The sequence below is a fragment of the Rhinichthys klamathensis genome, unplaced genomic scaffold (genome assembly GCF_029890125.1).
Source record: "Rhinichthys klamathensis goyatoka isolate OS25496 unplaced genomic scaffold, OSU_Roscu_1.1 h1tg000067l_1, whole genome shotgun sequence".
Taxonomy (NCBI): domain Eukaryota; kingdom Metazoa; phylum Chordata; class Actinopteri; order Cypriniformes; family Leuciscidae; genus Rhinichthys; species Rhinichthys klamathensis.
This window is the reverse complement of record NW_026606610.1, coordinates 898,034-914,288: the sequence shown is the minus strand read 5'-3', so window position 1 is coordinate 914,288 and position 16,255 is coordinate 898,034. Positions and strand designations below refer to the sequence as shown.

The 16,255-nt window shown below is 38.0% G+C and overlaps 1 protein-coding gene across 5 annotated transcripts in view; it reads right to left on the bottom strand.

Annotated features, from left to right (window-relative positions):
* trit1 (tRNA isopentenyltransferase 1) overlaps positions 1-14,528 on the bottom strand; it is a 58,174-nt gene extending 43,646 nt beyond the window's left edge. For all 5 annotated transcript variants that reach the window (XM_056250099.1, XM_056250101.1, XM_056250102.1 and 2 more), the window contains exon 1: positions 14,341-14,528. In XM_056250099.1, coding sequence (XP_056106074.1) covers positions 14,341-14,487 — 147 coding nt within the window. In that variant the 5' untranslated portion in view covers positions 14,488-14,528. The remainder of the gene's footprint in view (positions 1-14,340) is intronic.
* Between the last annotated feature and the right edge of the window lie 1,727 nt (positions 14,529-16,255).

Here is a 16,255-nt window from a genome sequence, read left to right as displayed (position 1 = left end):
TTATAAAATCTACTTAATTACTTCATAACAGTAAATATTACAGATTTATAAAATGTACTTGATATTTTCAAAACATCAAGTTTAAATTTACTTAATTACTTTTAATAAATACAACCTGCTAAGTTAAATATAATTAAGTAACATTTACTTAATGTCTTCACAAATGTTACATTTAGAGTTAAGTACATTTTACTTGATACTGGCAAGTAAGATTTACTTGATATTACAGCAGTAAAATTTACTTAGAAAAAGTGAGTGCAAATTGTTACAATGATTTTATCAAGTAAATCCTACAAGTTGTTTTTATCAGTGTACTAGATAAAAACTGTTAGTTCAAGTGCTTAGGAAAGTAATAGCACACCACTCAACAAGCTGTACAAAATAAATGCATGACATAATTATGGCAATGAGGATGAATGAGGATAAAAAGAAGACTGGTGCTTCTGTATCAGGGGTGGAAACTACAAACTGAGATTCTCCAGCACCGTACCTCCCACTACACAGCTTCAACGCCCTAACCGTGCAGTCATTCACGCTACCCCACTCTCCTGCATCTTTCCATCCGTTCTTTCTCTCCTCCAGGAATGGCTCAGTGAAGCCAGGCTAATAAATCATTCACGATCTCGCTCTTTCTCCTCGCTTTAGCGCTATCATGCAGTCATCATTTGTGGAGGCTTTCTGAATCGCACCACACACACACACACAACACCCCACCCACAACTAACCCATTTCCGCACCCCACTTCAGGCTTTACCAGGAGGACAGAACAGGGTGCCAGAGGAGATGAGCAATGGAGAATAAATGAGAGACATCACTTCTATTTCTCGCTTCAGTCTGCTCAGAGAGACTAGAGTGATGGTTTAACTGGTTATCAGGCAGATCTCGAGCACTGGCGCGAGGTTTATCAGACACCAGGATGAATGCAGACGTCACAGCGGGCATGTGCTGTGCCGCCAGTCCTACGAGGCCAGACAGACTGACACAATTGGATTTCATTCATTCAGCTCAAATTGAATTTAGCTGCTGGTGTGTTTGGCAAAAGGGGGAAATGGTTCCTTCCAAAAGCATTTAGCGCCTGAGTAAACGCAGACAAACTGACTCGACCCTTCAAATGCATAAAACGTCACATTAACCCTTCTCTTTTCATCTGCATCCTTAAGTTAGAAATCATTTGACAGATATTTACAGGAATAGTTCAGCCAAAAATGTACATTTTCATAATTTTCTCATGTCTTTTCAAACCTGAATGCTGTGGATTTTGGCAGTGGAACTTACGAAAAGCATCGCATGAATCTTTACACACAGCAAAACTTTTTTGTCATTAATGTCATTGCCAGCTCTCATATCAAACAGCGTATAGTTTAGATTTCCTGTCATTCTTTTATGGTGCACCACCTAGTCATTAATAATTTCTGTTGTATGGAAAAGAGCTGCATGAACATTCAGTAACTATTTCGATGGTACACTTTGCACATTTTCAATTGTTTTACTTCAATGGAAGGTTAGATTTTTGTGAATTTTTTAATAAAAAGATCAAAAGGATAACAATACGGATTTATTTTCACAGGCTTCTTTGCTCATATTTGCCAAGGATACCAATAATTCTGACCACGGCTGTAGTTGAAAAGTTACTTATAGCTAGTAGAATGTCTAAAGTGCACCATCGAAATATAGAGTAACAGAACTTTCTTCAAAAGTTGTTTGTGTGTGTGCGCGTGACATGTTCCATACACAGAAGAAGAAAACAGCCCAAAATTATATGCCAGTCGATTTCCAAAGCAGTTAGTTTGTTGTTACACGTAATTTTAGACAGCACAACATTATAATGTACAGTATGAAAAGATCAGATTTGCTTAACATAACAGTTTAATTAAATTAGTGTTTTTAAAGAGTAACAGAGGATGACAAACGTAATCTAAAGTGTAAAAATGACATGCACAATTAAATATACAATATTGACCAATATCGATCAATTAGGATAATTTACATGAATTGAAATAAAGCTGAAATAAAATAGAATAAATATTAGATGAAAGCCTAAAACTTAAAAGCCTTGTTTTTATATTAATGAAATATTGCATTGGCAACGAACTGAAAATAAGTTGTTAAATGCTAAAAATGACTAAAACTGAAATAAAAACGAAAGCTAAAAAGAAATATTATGAGGTAAAGGGAAAGACATTTAAACGATGATTATAATGCCATGGTGAACTATTGCATTAAAAACTAATCTAATATTTATGCAAAAATTAAATGCAATCAATTCACAGATCAGGAACATGGTGTCAACTGTACATGACTAAACCGGGAATGCATTCATTTGCAAAGCAGATTGATTGCAATAATTGTTGGGTACATTTACATGGCAATGCCCCTGTGGGTTTCCAATGCGGTCCATGCAGTTCCATTAATCCGTCGCACAGGGTGATGTTAGTGCGAACAAGTGCTCAAACAGGTGCAACACCTTATCAAAGAGCTCTGATAAAATGAGCAGAAATCAGACAAATGCTTTAAAAGCCTGCGTCCAGTATTCAAATCAGGTTGATAAATGATTCTCTTTGAATTACGGTTATCCCGTGAAACAGGAGAGCACAGATGTGTCAAGGCCTGTCATTTGTCATGTGGAGAAAGTCAAAGGAAGAGAATGGAAAAGAGGCAGCAAATCCTTCGGTCCAAATCGGCTTTGAAAGAGTCTTCACATTATGTCATAAGGTTACATAAAGTTCAGGTAAATGGTTATTGAGTATGTGAATGGGCCTTCAAGACTCTTAAGCACAGCTGAGAGTCTGTTGAAATTGGTAATCATAGGAGAATGGCGATCAAGTCAAAGTAAACGCTTCAGAGTCAAGCTGCATTTACTACAAAAAATTCACAGCTCAAGCTAAAGAGCAAGTGTTTGCTCTAGACTGACACTGAAAAGGTTACAAAAGAGAAAGATGGTTTGAAAAAAAAACAAATTAAAATTCAATTAAAAGTCAACATGAGGCTCAAAAACACTTCCAGTGGAACCAACGTCAATAAATTTCTAAATTACACCAAGTGCTAAAAGGCGGTTTACTCGCACTTATACTACAGGGCCGTTGAATGCTTGAATCTGATTGAGTGACGAATGTTCTAAGGTGTGCAATTATTTTCAGGGAAACGCACGGCTAAAGTAGTTCCAGGCAGGTTTGACCGCATTACAGTTGCATATCACTGCACGTAGTTGACTGTAATAACGGAAAATAGGATACAATTCATAACGAGAAAAAACATGCAGCCCCATGCGCTTGATCTGCAATTTTCGATGTCTAACTTCACAATAAATGGAAACATGCAGTTTAATTTTAATTTAAAAAAAAATATATAGTCCTATCTATAATCAATAGAAAATTAAACTGAATATAAAAATAAATTGATCGTCCTGCTGCACGGGTTTTCGTAATTGCAGATGATATAACAAATAAATAATTATTGATACAGTAGGCCTACTTGTTAAAAGGGCTTTGCGTTTCATTTATTAGACTAGTATACTGTCAATAATAGAAAAAAAAGAATGAACGAATTCATTAAAGCAAATTGAATTAATAAATAAATAATAATATTGATGCACATGCCTCTACACAATAACTGGATAAAATGAGAACAACATTTTTTTTGTATAAAAATAGAGATCACAATTCTCTCCCGATTCTGAATAGACAACCAGACACAATAACATGTAATTTACTAGAGGTTCTGACAAAATGATAATTGCTGCAGTCTATTAAAAAAAGAATATTTAATTAATTTGAATTAAACTTTTATCCACGTACTTCTGTGATCATTTGAATTATTGTAACAAACACTGATACTGTGTAGTTGAAAAGTCTGTTTCATACCTACAGTAGTCTGCATGACAACTGCTCTCTCTGGGTCAGCAGCAGCTCCAACACAGATTTGAATGTCAGATTGAGCGAGTATTTGATTCAAGATCTTTTAATGATTAATCGCACGGCTCTAAAAAATAGTTAGATATAATGCAACATATAGGCTACTTTTGTCCCACTGCCCTCAATCAAGTTGGATTTTTGACCCTTCTTAGTAAATACAGCCAAAATCTGATTAGAAGTCTCTGCTTAATACAGGTCAATAATTGATTTGACCAGATCTTTAAATGTATTTGGTTATCTGTCAATTGGCTGAATAATTCAAGCTTTGCATTGTAATAATACTATTAATGGTTACGCTTTATTTCGATAGTCCACTTTAGACATTCTACTAACTCTCAGACAGAGTATTAGTAGACTATTATAATTCATTTAGGGTTATTAGAATAAATTGAAATGTAGTTGGAAAGTTACTTCTAGTCAGTAAAAAATTTGTTGGGGGACCATCAAAATAAAGTGTTAGCAGACAGTCTCCTAATACTCTAATGACTGGTAGTTGACATGCAGTTGCAAAGTTGCTTATACTGTAGAATGACTAAAGTGGACTATGGAAATGTTACCCTATAATCTACAAATTATGGACAATAACATCACTGCTTTATGGATTCCTAACGGCTACTCAGTGTTATTAGTTACCATTCAGTATAACTGGGCTCCAGTCATTTAGCAGGTCATTGTAGCTCAAACAACAGCGTGGGTGTTTGTACGGTTTTTTCCGGGGTGTCTCGTTTCTGTGTAATCCATGTTACCATGATACCCTTTGGATTGCTTTTACACTGATCAAAAGCTGACACCAGCAAAGAGTAGTACAATCGGTTCCGCATCAGTGAGCCCAAACACCCACTAAAGTCCATTAATAACCGTTTGCGCTAAAGTCTCCTGGTCCTTCACTCTTGTGAATGGCCTATTAAAAAGGCTGTTGGGATCTTGAAGACCTTGTGTGAAAAGCAGGATGCCCTAAGCATCTAAAATCCCTTCTTACTTTTCTCCAGTTACATGCCTCAGCCGGGGTTCCCATGAGCAGTTTGTCGACCCGAGGTCCATTGAACCCTGCCCTCCCTTGACCTTTCATGTCACTACTCGCTCCAACAGAAAGAATTTGGGTACCAGACTTCAACAAACCATTATTCAAATATTTAATCCAAACCTGACCACATGAACAATCGGTCGTTCTCTCAGCTAAGTCCCATTCTACCCCTCCGTACAGTACTCCCATTCAAAATGTAAATAGTGCCCTGTGTAAGCTGCATGGCCACTGAATGTGCAATGAAAGCTACTGCGCATAATAGGCATGTAGGCACCAATTCAGCACGTCAATAGCGGCTTCCCAGCAGCCAGCCTGCAACAGTGCTCAGAACTCAATGAAAAAACCCAACTCACCCTAGCACACACATACATTTTTTATCTATGGACAAATCCAATACTTATAAATATACTATACAAATACATAAAGCACACATTTACTACTGCTAGCTCAATCCAAAGCTCTCATTGACTCTTTTTGTCTCTTGTGGAGCGTTACACCAGCGAGGGGTCTTGAAGGAGCCAGCTTGCTGCTCAGTGTGTGAGCAGTGGATGCGACTGCACTGCAGCACAAGGGGAGGAATTTTATTAGCGTAACCCAATTAACTGCACCAGGTGACAGCCATGCCACTCTCAATAGAGCAATACATCCTCAAGGATGAGAGAAGGACAATAAGAGTTTCACGTTTACTATGGAATATAATGGTTGCCTTTGCAAAAGTTGCTATGTGGTTGCTAAGGTATCGTGAGTGGTATTGTCGTGCGGTTGAGTAGTATGTGTGGATGCTAAGTAGTGCTACACGATTAATCGTATCGCAATCGCTATGTCAAACCTATGCGATTATATAACGCAAAATGCCGCGATTTTATTTGAAATAAACAAATTAGGGCTATTAACACCGCATCTTTTTTTGTCTTTTTTGTCATCCTTCAGTGTTACATGATCCCGCTCTTATTCGTGCAAATGCCTAACAACCATTTTGCACGACAAGAAGTCAAAAGAGAGCGCGCTGCCTGTGAATGTCCTGAATGTGACTCACAGAATAACGCGCGCCAGTATAATGCGCATGCACAGACCGCGTACCAGAATACAGTTCTCTTTCGAGCTTGAACGAACAATAACACACAATTATGCCAAAATGTCGTTTTGTCGATTATCTTAATAACATAAGAGTAGTCTTATGATGGACGAAAAGAGTTGTGCTTGTGAGAGGATGAGGCGCGTGTGAGATTCGCGTCTCAGCAACGGCTGCTCTTAAAGGGCCAGCAGCGAATAAAGCGTTCCGTCAGTAAAGTTAATCAAAGAACAAAGGGAACAGAAAATTACTCACTGCTCTTGACTAAAGAAGTTTTGTAGCTTTAATAAGGATTAGGCCTAGTCTATATATAATTTATAATTCATGCAGCGCAGACTGTTTGATAACTTTATTCAATTTCTGTATATAAATCCTCAATCCTACTTGTTAAGACAGGAAGGGCACAGGTAAATATGGCATTTATTATGGGTTTATGTGAGGATTGTTTGAAGTTCACTTAATTTAAAAGCTGTTTTTTTTTAAGCCTAATAAATATTTTAAAAGTTGATAGCTTTCAATTATATTGATGTAATCACTGTAATGTTGGATGGCTATAATTAACGTTTAAAATGTGGGGGGTGTCGTCATTTTTACATTAATGGCTTATTGATCATTATAGGTGTTATTAATCATTTAGTTGTTGTTGCTAGTTTGAGTTGAGAAATACACATTAATACACAGAATTATCACTAATCTGTGTGTGCATTTTACTTTAGAACCAAGCAAGTTGACTCATGAAACCATTTGTTTATTATATCGCAATCGCATATCGCAATCGCAATATTGACCTCATTAATCGCAATATGACATTTTCCCCAAATCGTGCAGCCCTAATGCTAAGTCAAGAGTCCACGGCCAAACCCAGGGCTGCACGATTTATCAAAATGAAACTGAAATCGCGACATGGCTTGGTGTGAGTCACAAAGAAAAAAATAACAAAGGCTGCAATTTTATTATATATATGTGATGCATGTTTCAGAGTGAAGTGCGAAACTGTGTTCTTTTATCTGTTCATGATCCAGTGTTTTCAGTCTCTCAAAATTGCTAAATCCGCACTAAAGGTCCCGATATACTTCAAGCGAAATTTAAGAACTAACTAATGTGACATCATGAAAAATACAAAAAAAATCTAAAAAAACTTGTCTGGAGTTCGAAACAGATTGCCAAAGCGAAGCTATGACTTGTAAACACTAGGGATGTAACGATTCACTCGCAACCGGTTGAAAATCGATAAAAATGTGTGACGATTCAAGTCGGTTGAAATGTTAAACGAATCGCGATACATGTTTACTGTATAGCCTACTGTGAAGTTGTGAACCTCGCTTTACAGGCACAATGGCAGCGAGCACACACTGGCGTGAAGCTAGCGAGTGTTTTCACTTCATTCATGGAACTTGATTGTGTGATCCAAGCTCAACTTCCATAGGAATGAACTGAAAACCCTCGGTTTGCTCCGCTCGAGCCGCACCAGTGTGTGCACGCGCCATCAAACAGTAGACATAGCGACGGCAAGCGTAGATGTTGACTCATTCAAATCGGAGGTGTGGCGGCATTTTGACTTTCCGTAGACTAATAATAATCCCCACCGTGAGAAGCACCAGTCACCTCTGTTTTCATGTAAAAGTCATTAATACGACAATTGCGAGAGAGCCACGGAGATCACAAGGTACATCAGTGTTTCCGTGGCAACCAGGTGTTGTATTTATTTTACTATCTCTTTCTCTAAATTAGTTTTTTTTTAACTCTTACAGTGTAATGATACAAATTATAACAAAGTTAGAATCTTGCCTTTATTACAATGTAAAACCCCTGTCAATCTGGTACTAATTTTACAAAGTCTTTTACATAGTGTGCGAACTGCGAAGGTACCAGTGTCCAGCCTCTTGACCAAACAGACAGAAAGACTGAGTTGAAACAACCTTGAAGGGAATTTTTTTAATGTAGTTTTATTATTTGACAAATATATTTTAAATTAAAAAGAAATGTGCAGCATTTTGTCTGAGAAATAATAAAAGGGACACTTTTGTCTTAAATTTCATTTGTTAAAAAAATCGTGAGAAAATCGTATTGTGAATCCAGTATCGTGAATCGCATCGTGAGATGAGTGAATCGTTACATCCCTAGTAAACACCATTGGTCCGCGACGATTACGTAATAGGTAGGTGTGCGCGGAGGCTCAGCCTTCTTTCACATCGAAATCTTTTCTGGTTCTTTTGTTTTGTTGATTCCGTAGAGGTAAGACGTCCACGAGTGAAAACATGAACACACTAGAGAGCTGCTTTATAGTAGAAAATGAAGTTTTACTTCAGATGAAACGAGACACTGACAGTGTTTTTCATGTTTAATACGGTAAAGCTGCTTGATTTTAAGAAATCTATTGTATAAAGTTCTATATAAATAAACGTGATGTGACTTCACTAGAGTGCCGAATTGCAGAGCTCGTGCAAACATATCCACGTTGCTATGACCAGATGCTTTTATTCTGCTTCATTAAAAAAAAATGCTTGCTGTTTTCTTAATTTTGTTGTGTGTTTATTTTGTTATTGACAGAAAGCGCACAGCACGTATTTACATATTCATCTAAACGCCGCTCTCAGCAGTGTGGGCGGCGTCGGATGTTCACTAGTATATCGCTGGTCACGTATTTCGAACTTCGGTTTACCTCTAAAAGAAGAACGAAAAAGAACTTCGCCGTGAGTATATCGGGGCCGCTTAACTCATCTCATGTTTGCATATGAAACAAATAGCTAGTATTACATGTGGAACTCTCTCTCTCGAAATCTTTTACTACGTTTTTATTATTACAGCTATCGAGATGAACGAATCATGAGAAGTTTTTAAAATATTTAGATCTATTCCATCACATGAAAGATTGTAGTGATGAGCATTGAGCAGATGACAGACAGTCTGTTGATCGCGTGAATGAAAAGATGGTAAATTTGGAAGGTAATGGTATTGATCGTGTGTCGATCTTTACTCGTTCTCATGTCATTCACTAATTCTCCAGTGGGCGGGGCCAAAGACGCAGTGATGTAGACGTAGGCGTTGATATTCTTCTGCAAAGGCGGTCTTTCGCTGCCCTGTGACGTCACAAGTCTCCACTTTTGAGATCCTGTCGTTTTCTGGCAATGGTTTCAATAAAAGCAGTTTTTGGAATAACGAGGAAGTTTTGACTTTTGAAACTCACAGGGTATTGTTATAGTATACCGACCTCTTAAATGTCAAAAGATCAAGGAAAATTGGAATTCTCAGTTCATGGCCCCTTTAAAGGGGTGGTATAATGCCCCTTTTTACAATATGTAAAATAGGTCTCTGTTATCCCCAGAGAGTGTATGAGACGTTTAAAGTCCCCATGAATTCAAAATTGACCATACTTACTTTGTTTGCCTAAATTGATCGTTTTGTGGTGAACAATTCATCCATCCAAGTCAATCCACACAAAAAAATTTTTTGGCTTCGTAATCTTTAATCAAATCTGAAATTTCCCCTCCCCTCTGCGTTGGAGGACCTTGCCTGATGACGTAGGTTTCACGGTTTGGGCGTCTTCTTAACATCCGTAATCACGCCCCTCCAACTGACAGTAGACAGGCTGAATGAAAACACCTACTTTTCTAGATCCAATCAGGTGCTGGTTGAGAAAAAAGCCACGCCCACCGTTTTGCCTCATTTAGTATTCCGTTTCTCTCGGAAATACGTCACAACACTGGAGAAAAGTCGTTTGCAACTTCAAGCTCAAAATATCCCACAGATAATTTTGTACAGAATGTTAGATTTGTCCCTTTTTGAGGGTCGGTAAAACCCTTTTCGTTGTGTGTCCCTTTAAATGCAAATTAGTTTCTGCTCAAGACACACAGCTCGTGTGTGTGTGTGTGTGTGTGTGTGTGTGTGTGTGTGTGTGTTAGCAGCTCCGATTACCTTACGCAGACAAGGACTAAAATGTCAGAAAAGGTTCTGCCTTTTGTTTAAACTGGAGTCGGACAATGATGGAGAGACTCAAAAAGAAGTGACAACATAACGCAACCAGAGTTTCCGCTAGAAAAATGGTGCCGGTCAAAGTGACCGTGTGACAAGTTTTCGTTTTACGGACATTTTGATGATATGCCGGTCAAATATCGCCCCTTAATTAGTCAAGTTGAGGAAAACTGGAGGCAGGCTATGTAACTTAAAAAATTCCTTCACAATCACATATCGCGTCTTTTGCGCACGCAAGTTCGTTATTTCAAATGTAGGCGCGCGGTATGCACGCTCAAAATGGAAGCGACCCGCTCGTTTTTTTCAAGCGCGTCCGCGCCGCATCGAGATAGAAACATCTCGGTGTGGATTGAGGTAGGGCTGCTATTTTTATTTAACGAAAAATCTTAGTCTAACGGGAAAAAATTGCCGGTTTTTGAAAGCTTCGTTCAAACGGATTCAGCGTTTTCTTTTTGTCATCTTAATTTGTTAATTATTTAAGTTAAAAAAATATATTTAGTGTTGGCCACTGTCAGAAATGCTGCAGGTGCGTGAAAATTTGATCTGAATCCAGGTTCTGTTGTTGATCTGTTCTGTATGCTGCTGTTTGCACTTTGCACGTTAAAATAAACCCTTTGATAAATAAATAAAAAATGTTTGTATTTTTAACGGGTCACAGATACGCGTCAATTTTATTTTTATTTAATGTTAATTCATTATTATAATCGTATCAGTTAACGGTTAATAATCGATTAACGAGCGGCGGTTGTCGGTCTGGAAAATTAACCGAAATGAGCATCCCTACTGGATAAATTTCCTTGAAATCACATATGTGGACCTCCCTTCGCAGGCTGTGGAGAAATGCAATCCTCCATAGCCAGCGAGGGCATCACGTCGCAGGCTTACGGCATCGATAAGAGGAGCAGTGTCCGCAGACTCAATGCTTGTAAAATGGCAAATAATCCTTCTGATCGGTCGGTGTATTTTTGCTTTATACATTTTAGGCCTATTCTCAAATTCCGATTGTGTTAGGGGGGCGGGATTATCAGGGCATTTTAATCTGACAATTTGACCGGAGAGATTTAATTTTGTCGGACATTTAATTAAATTAAATTACCGGACAACGGAAACCCTGAACGCAACAGGACGATTCTGAATGGTTAGTTGATGAATTTGTTGCTGATGTGGTGTTAACTACTGTATCTTCAAGTCATTGATTAGCATATCCTGTCATGATAATCTATAAATCGCTCGTGTGGAAACTGTTGTAAGATGCCTACAGAGTAACATGCCATTGCATTTGTGTTACGTAACGTATTGCAATAAATGTGAAAAGAAGGATGCGACAGCATGAGCAGACTCCCAAATGTGCTCTACTGCAATAACTCCTCTTCTCAACATGGACTGCGTATTACCAGGGGCGGGGTTTAAGTAAATTTTAGGGTTGGTGATGTCACTAACCCAGGAGGAATGTTATGTAGTCCCTAGTACCAGCCATTTGTTGTAGTCTTTAAAAAAATATTTCTTTAAAAGCAAATATTTTCCTTTGCTTTGAACTTTGTAACTTTGCAGATGTTGTTTATGCTCAAACAGCAACATTACACACTAACTAAACAGTTAGAAAAGTGAAATCATTATCAACCATCCCTTTAAATCAAATGTCCTAACACACATTCAAGCAATAAAATACATGAACTACACCCAGTTCAACTTTGGGAATGGGCCAAATTTCCACATCCTGAATGAGGCTTTAATGGATGATTAAACTGACCCAAATTCAAAAGCAGAAAAGTCCCTTTCTACTGAGAATAATAAACAGGCCTATATGCAAATGCAGTACCAAACCTTCACTAAGCCCACCCCCTGAGTTCCCAGGCCTGGTTTCCAGGGAGTCCATACAGACAAAGCCTTTTCATCCATTACTGACACAGGCTTGGTGGAGGATGCAGAACCTCAGCTATTTCACCTGATCATAGCTGCAAAGAGCTGGATAATCTGGTAGAAAACTAAAGTTCTTGAATTGCATAAAAGTTGACAATGACACAGTAAAGCTATATTCTAATTCCTCAATATTTGCAAGAACACCGTAAGCACTAAGGCAACTAGATGAGTCAGATTAAACCAAAATGCATTTGTAAGACTAAAGTGAGTAAGTCATGCCTGGGCGGTCAGTTTATTTAAAGGGTAGGTTCAAAAGTAACGAATAAGCATACGGAGTTAATGGTCTGGCAGTGACCAATGAGCTTCTACTTACACTGCGAACTAAGCCACTGTAATATTCAGATCTGACTGATGGAGTAATGAGTCCTAGCAAAAAGCAGTTCCTCGATTGTGGAACGCAACTCAAAATGTCTCTTTTGCGATCCTGCATAATTCATCATTTCACCGCAAAATATTAAAAAAAGCGGTACCACATAAAGTTAGACATGTAAAGGCCTGCTCACACCAAGAATGATAAATATAAAGATAGCTGTAACTAGGGCTGGGCGATTTTTCGATTAATTCGAATTTAATGTTTTGCCACAATATTATTATTTTTATATTCGAGAAATTACGGTTTTGAATAAAAATGTTAGAAAATGTTACACTTTAGACATGTTGACAATATGGCAATGATAACAGTTAAAGGGATATTAAAGACATCATTAAAATGGTCCAAGTGACTACAGTGGCTCAATCTTAAGTTTATCAAGTGACGAGAATAGTTTTTGAGCGCAAAAAACACACAAAAATAACGACTTTATTCAACTATTAATTTCCTTCTCTGTGGGCCTCGAGATAGTTCACGTAGCGTAACTGCGCAGCGCTTCTGCGTTGTACGTCACACGTAGGCTCATTATTGGCCGGCACTGGTCATGTGTGTGATGCGTGTGACTATTTTAACAATGTTTTTAATAACTTTTCTGGGCCGGCAAGTTTCAATCCATTAGAAGCCTATGGAGGAGTGAGACAGCGCTCAGATTTGATAAAAAATATCTTAATTTGTGTTCCGAAGATGAACGAAAGGGTTGGAACAACATGAGGGTGAGTAATTACTGCCAGAATATTTTTTTAAATTTTTGGGTGAGCTATCCTTTTAAGAGATGAAAACGATCCGACCATATGATGGCGCACCTGATTAAACGGTCTCGGTTTGTGTTTACATAATATATGTGTGTGTTCTGTACCACTGTGTATAATTATTTTAAGAAAGTATATATTTAAGAAAAATGTTTTATTTATATATAAAATATGTATATTTATATATAATATAAATTATACAGTATATATATGCAAGTATTTCTTAAATATATACATGCATATGTGTGTATTTATATAGGCCTATACAAATTTATTATACACAGTGGTACACACATATATTATGTAAATAAACTTTTATTTTGGATGTGATTAATCCCGATAACTAGTACCAGATTTATTATGTTTTAGCTATTCTGTTTTGCAGGGATCTTAAAATAAAAGATGTTTTCCCCCATGTGCTCCATTTTATGTCACAGCTCAGGTGACTGCCATCAGTCTGCAGTTGAGCAGACGTGCATTTCACTGGGTATCTGCGCCAGTGGTATAAATGCTATTGGGATTCATGGTAATGCAAATGGACAGCTTTCTCCTTGATGTACTTTGGTTTGGATATAAAGTTTGGTATCAGATAGTGGACAGGAGGGAGGACTGGTCATACAGTTATGCAACATACCCTATTGAGCTCATGCTAAAGATATCTAACGTTACTGCTTTGGTCAAAATTATTCAAACATAACCAAACAAATGATTGACTTCCTAGTGGAACAGTGCAGATGGTCACTAACGTTCTATATATTTAGTGAAACCCATCCAAACAGATAAGAAAACTGAGCAATGCCACCTTTAGATTATCCATGCATACGGCCAATTAACAAATCACCCGAAATAAGAAACCAGTTATTAGGCTATATGTTGTTTGTCATAAGAGTGGTGGTGGTGGATCAATATACGCGACTTTATGACAAATTAATAAATTATGAGCGCGTGGAGCATTGTCAAAAATGGCGACCAGTGATGGGCACGAGGAAATAAAATAACTCTAAATCCTCAAACGTTTACGATGCGCTAGGCAAACCATTCACACAACGTTTGGAGCAACATATTTTCGGGAGGAAAGGTAATTATAAGCCTGTATAAATATTTTGGGAGTCCAAATGCTTTTGGCCTGCTGATGTGATTATGGTTCAACGCATTATAAAACTAGTATAAAAGCTTTGACAGATGACGCAGTTCCTTTATAAAGCATTAGGGGTTTAATTTAGCAGTTCTGCTGTTTTAAAACGAGCTGTCATTTGTTAATAGCAATGCCCTTTCACGTGCTTCCCTGTTTGACAGATGATGCAGCAAATCGCTCGACTTACCTGCATGGAATCAGCGCTTATAATTTCCCCATTCAGCCTTTTCCCGATCTCGATAGCCAGTTTGGATTTGCCGGTTCCAGTGGCTCCTAAAATCACCACTAAAGACGGAGCGATGCCTTTCTTGAGTACACGCGTGGCGGCCGCCATGACAGAAGCCTCTCATGAGAGCTGAGGAATGATCTGAGCATGTGCGTTGACTTCGCCTCGGAGGAGGGAACTGTATCCAAGCAACTAAAACTGTTTCCATAGGAACGAGATTGAAGGATTCAATTATAGCAGGTACGGGGAAGGCAATGGTGTTTCATTCAGAGATAGGACAAAAGTTCTTATAGTCAAACAAAAAGTACTTGGAAAACAGGAATCTAGATATATGGACAATAAAATGGCACTGTTCCAAACACGGATGAATCAAGTTGAGAAAAGGTACAGATTTTCATCATTCAGACTACCCAGTATCCTGCTAGCTAATAACATAGTAGTTACTAGTAATATAGTGAACCTATCATCAGTATCCTTTGCCTTCATTGCAGTAATGACAGCTTTGAGTTTTTACTCACATTATCTGATGGGTTCGCGTAGTTTTTACCGTTTAATTTGCAGCTTTGACACCATTGTTGACTTTAACAGGTCGACTCGTGCGCCTTCCGGAAGAACACGGGTATGAATAGCTCTCTTCCGTCTCCATGGCAACTGAGCGTTCTGGGCCAAGGAAAAGAGATGATGATCGTTGCCATTACGACGTGTCAACTAAAAGCGGCTCTTGCTAATGAAACGATCGAATCGACTTCACACACACTCGTACAGGTGTTGATGGAGTAACATAGCTCTTGTGCCACATATAGTAAAATCTTGCCCTATTTTCTGGCATTGCTGAGCTAATATGATATGATGATATGATATAATACTTTATTATCAGACAAGTCGTGTACAATATATAATATTGTATAAACATACGTTATGGCACATTTTAATAACCAATCAATGCTCCTCTAGTGTCTCGATATTAAGGGATAGTTCACCCAAAAATAAAAAAATTCTGCCATCATTTACTCACCCTCAGGATGTTCCAAGCCTGTATAAATTTCTTTGTTCTGTTGAACACTAAAGAAGATATATAAGAAGAATGCTGGAAACTGAACAATTCTGGGGCACCATGGACATTTTTTTCCTACTATGGAAGTCAATGGTGCCCCAAAGCGGTCTGGTTACAGACTTAATTCAAAATATCTTCCTCAGTGTTCAGCAGAACAAAGAAAATTATTCAGATTTGGAAGAACTTGAGGTTGAGTAAATGATGACAGAATTTTCATTTTGGGGTGAACTATCCCTTTAAGAGCTGTCAGAAGATCAATATGTCTTGACATCAACTTAATGTGATAATTCAAACAGACGTCATCGTTTACTCACGCTGATACTGTTCCAAGCCTGTATGACTTTAGTCACAGTCACTATTCACTTTTATTGCATCTTTTTCATACAATTAAAGGAATAGTCCACCCAAAAATTAAAAACTATCCCATAATTAATTCACCCTCGAGCCATCCTAGGTGGATTCGACTTTCTTCTTTCAGTCGAACACAGTCGGAGTTATTTTAAATAACATCCTGGCTCTTCCAAGCTTTATAATGGGAGTGAATAGAGCCTGAGATTTTGAAGCTGCAGGCTCTATTCACTCCAATTATAAAGCCTGAGATTTTGAAGCTCCAAAAAGTGCATCCATCCATCATAAAAGTAATCCATACGGTTCCAGTTGGTTAATAAATGCCTTCTGAAGCGAAGCAATGGGTTTTTGTAAGAAAAAATCTGTATTTAAAACTTCATAAACTATAATCACTAGCTTCCGGAAACAGCCGTACGCCCATTCATGAGTGAGTCGAGTTCCGGCAGAAAGGTGACCTCTGACCCGACATGATGT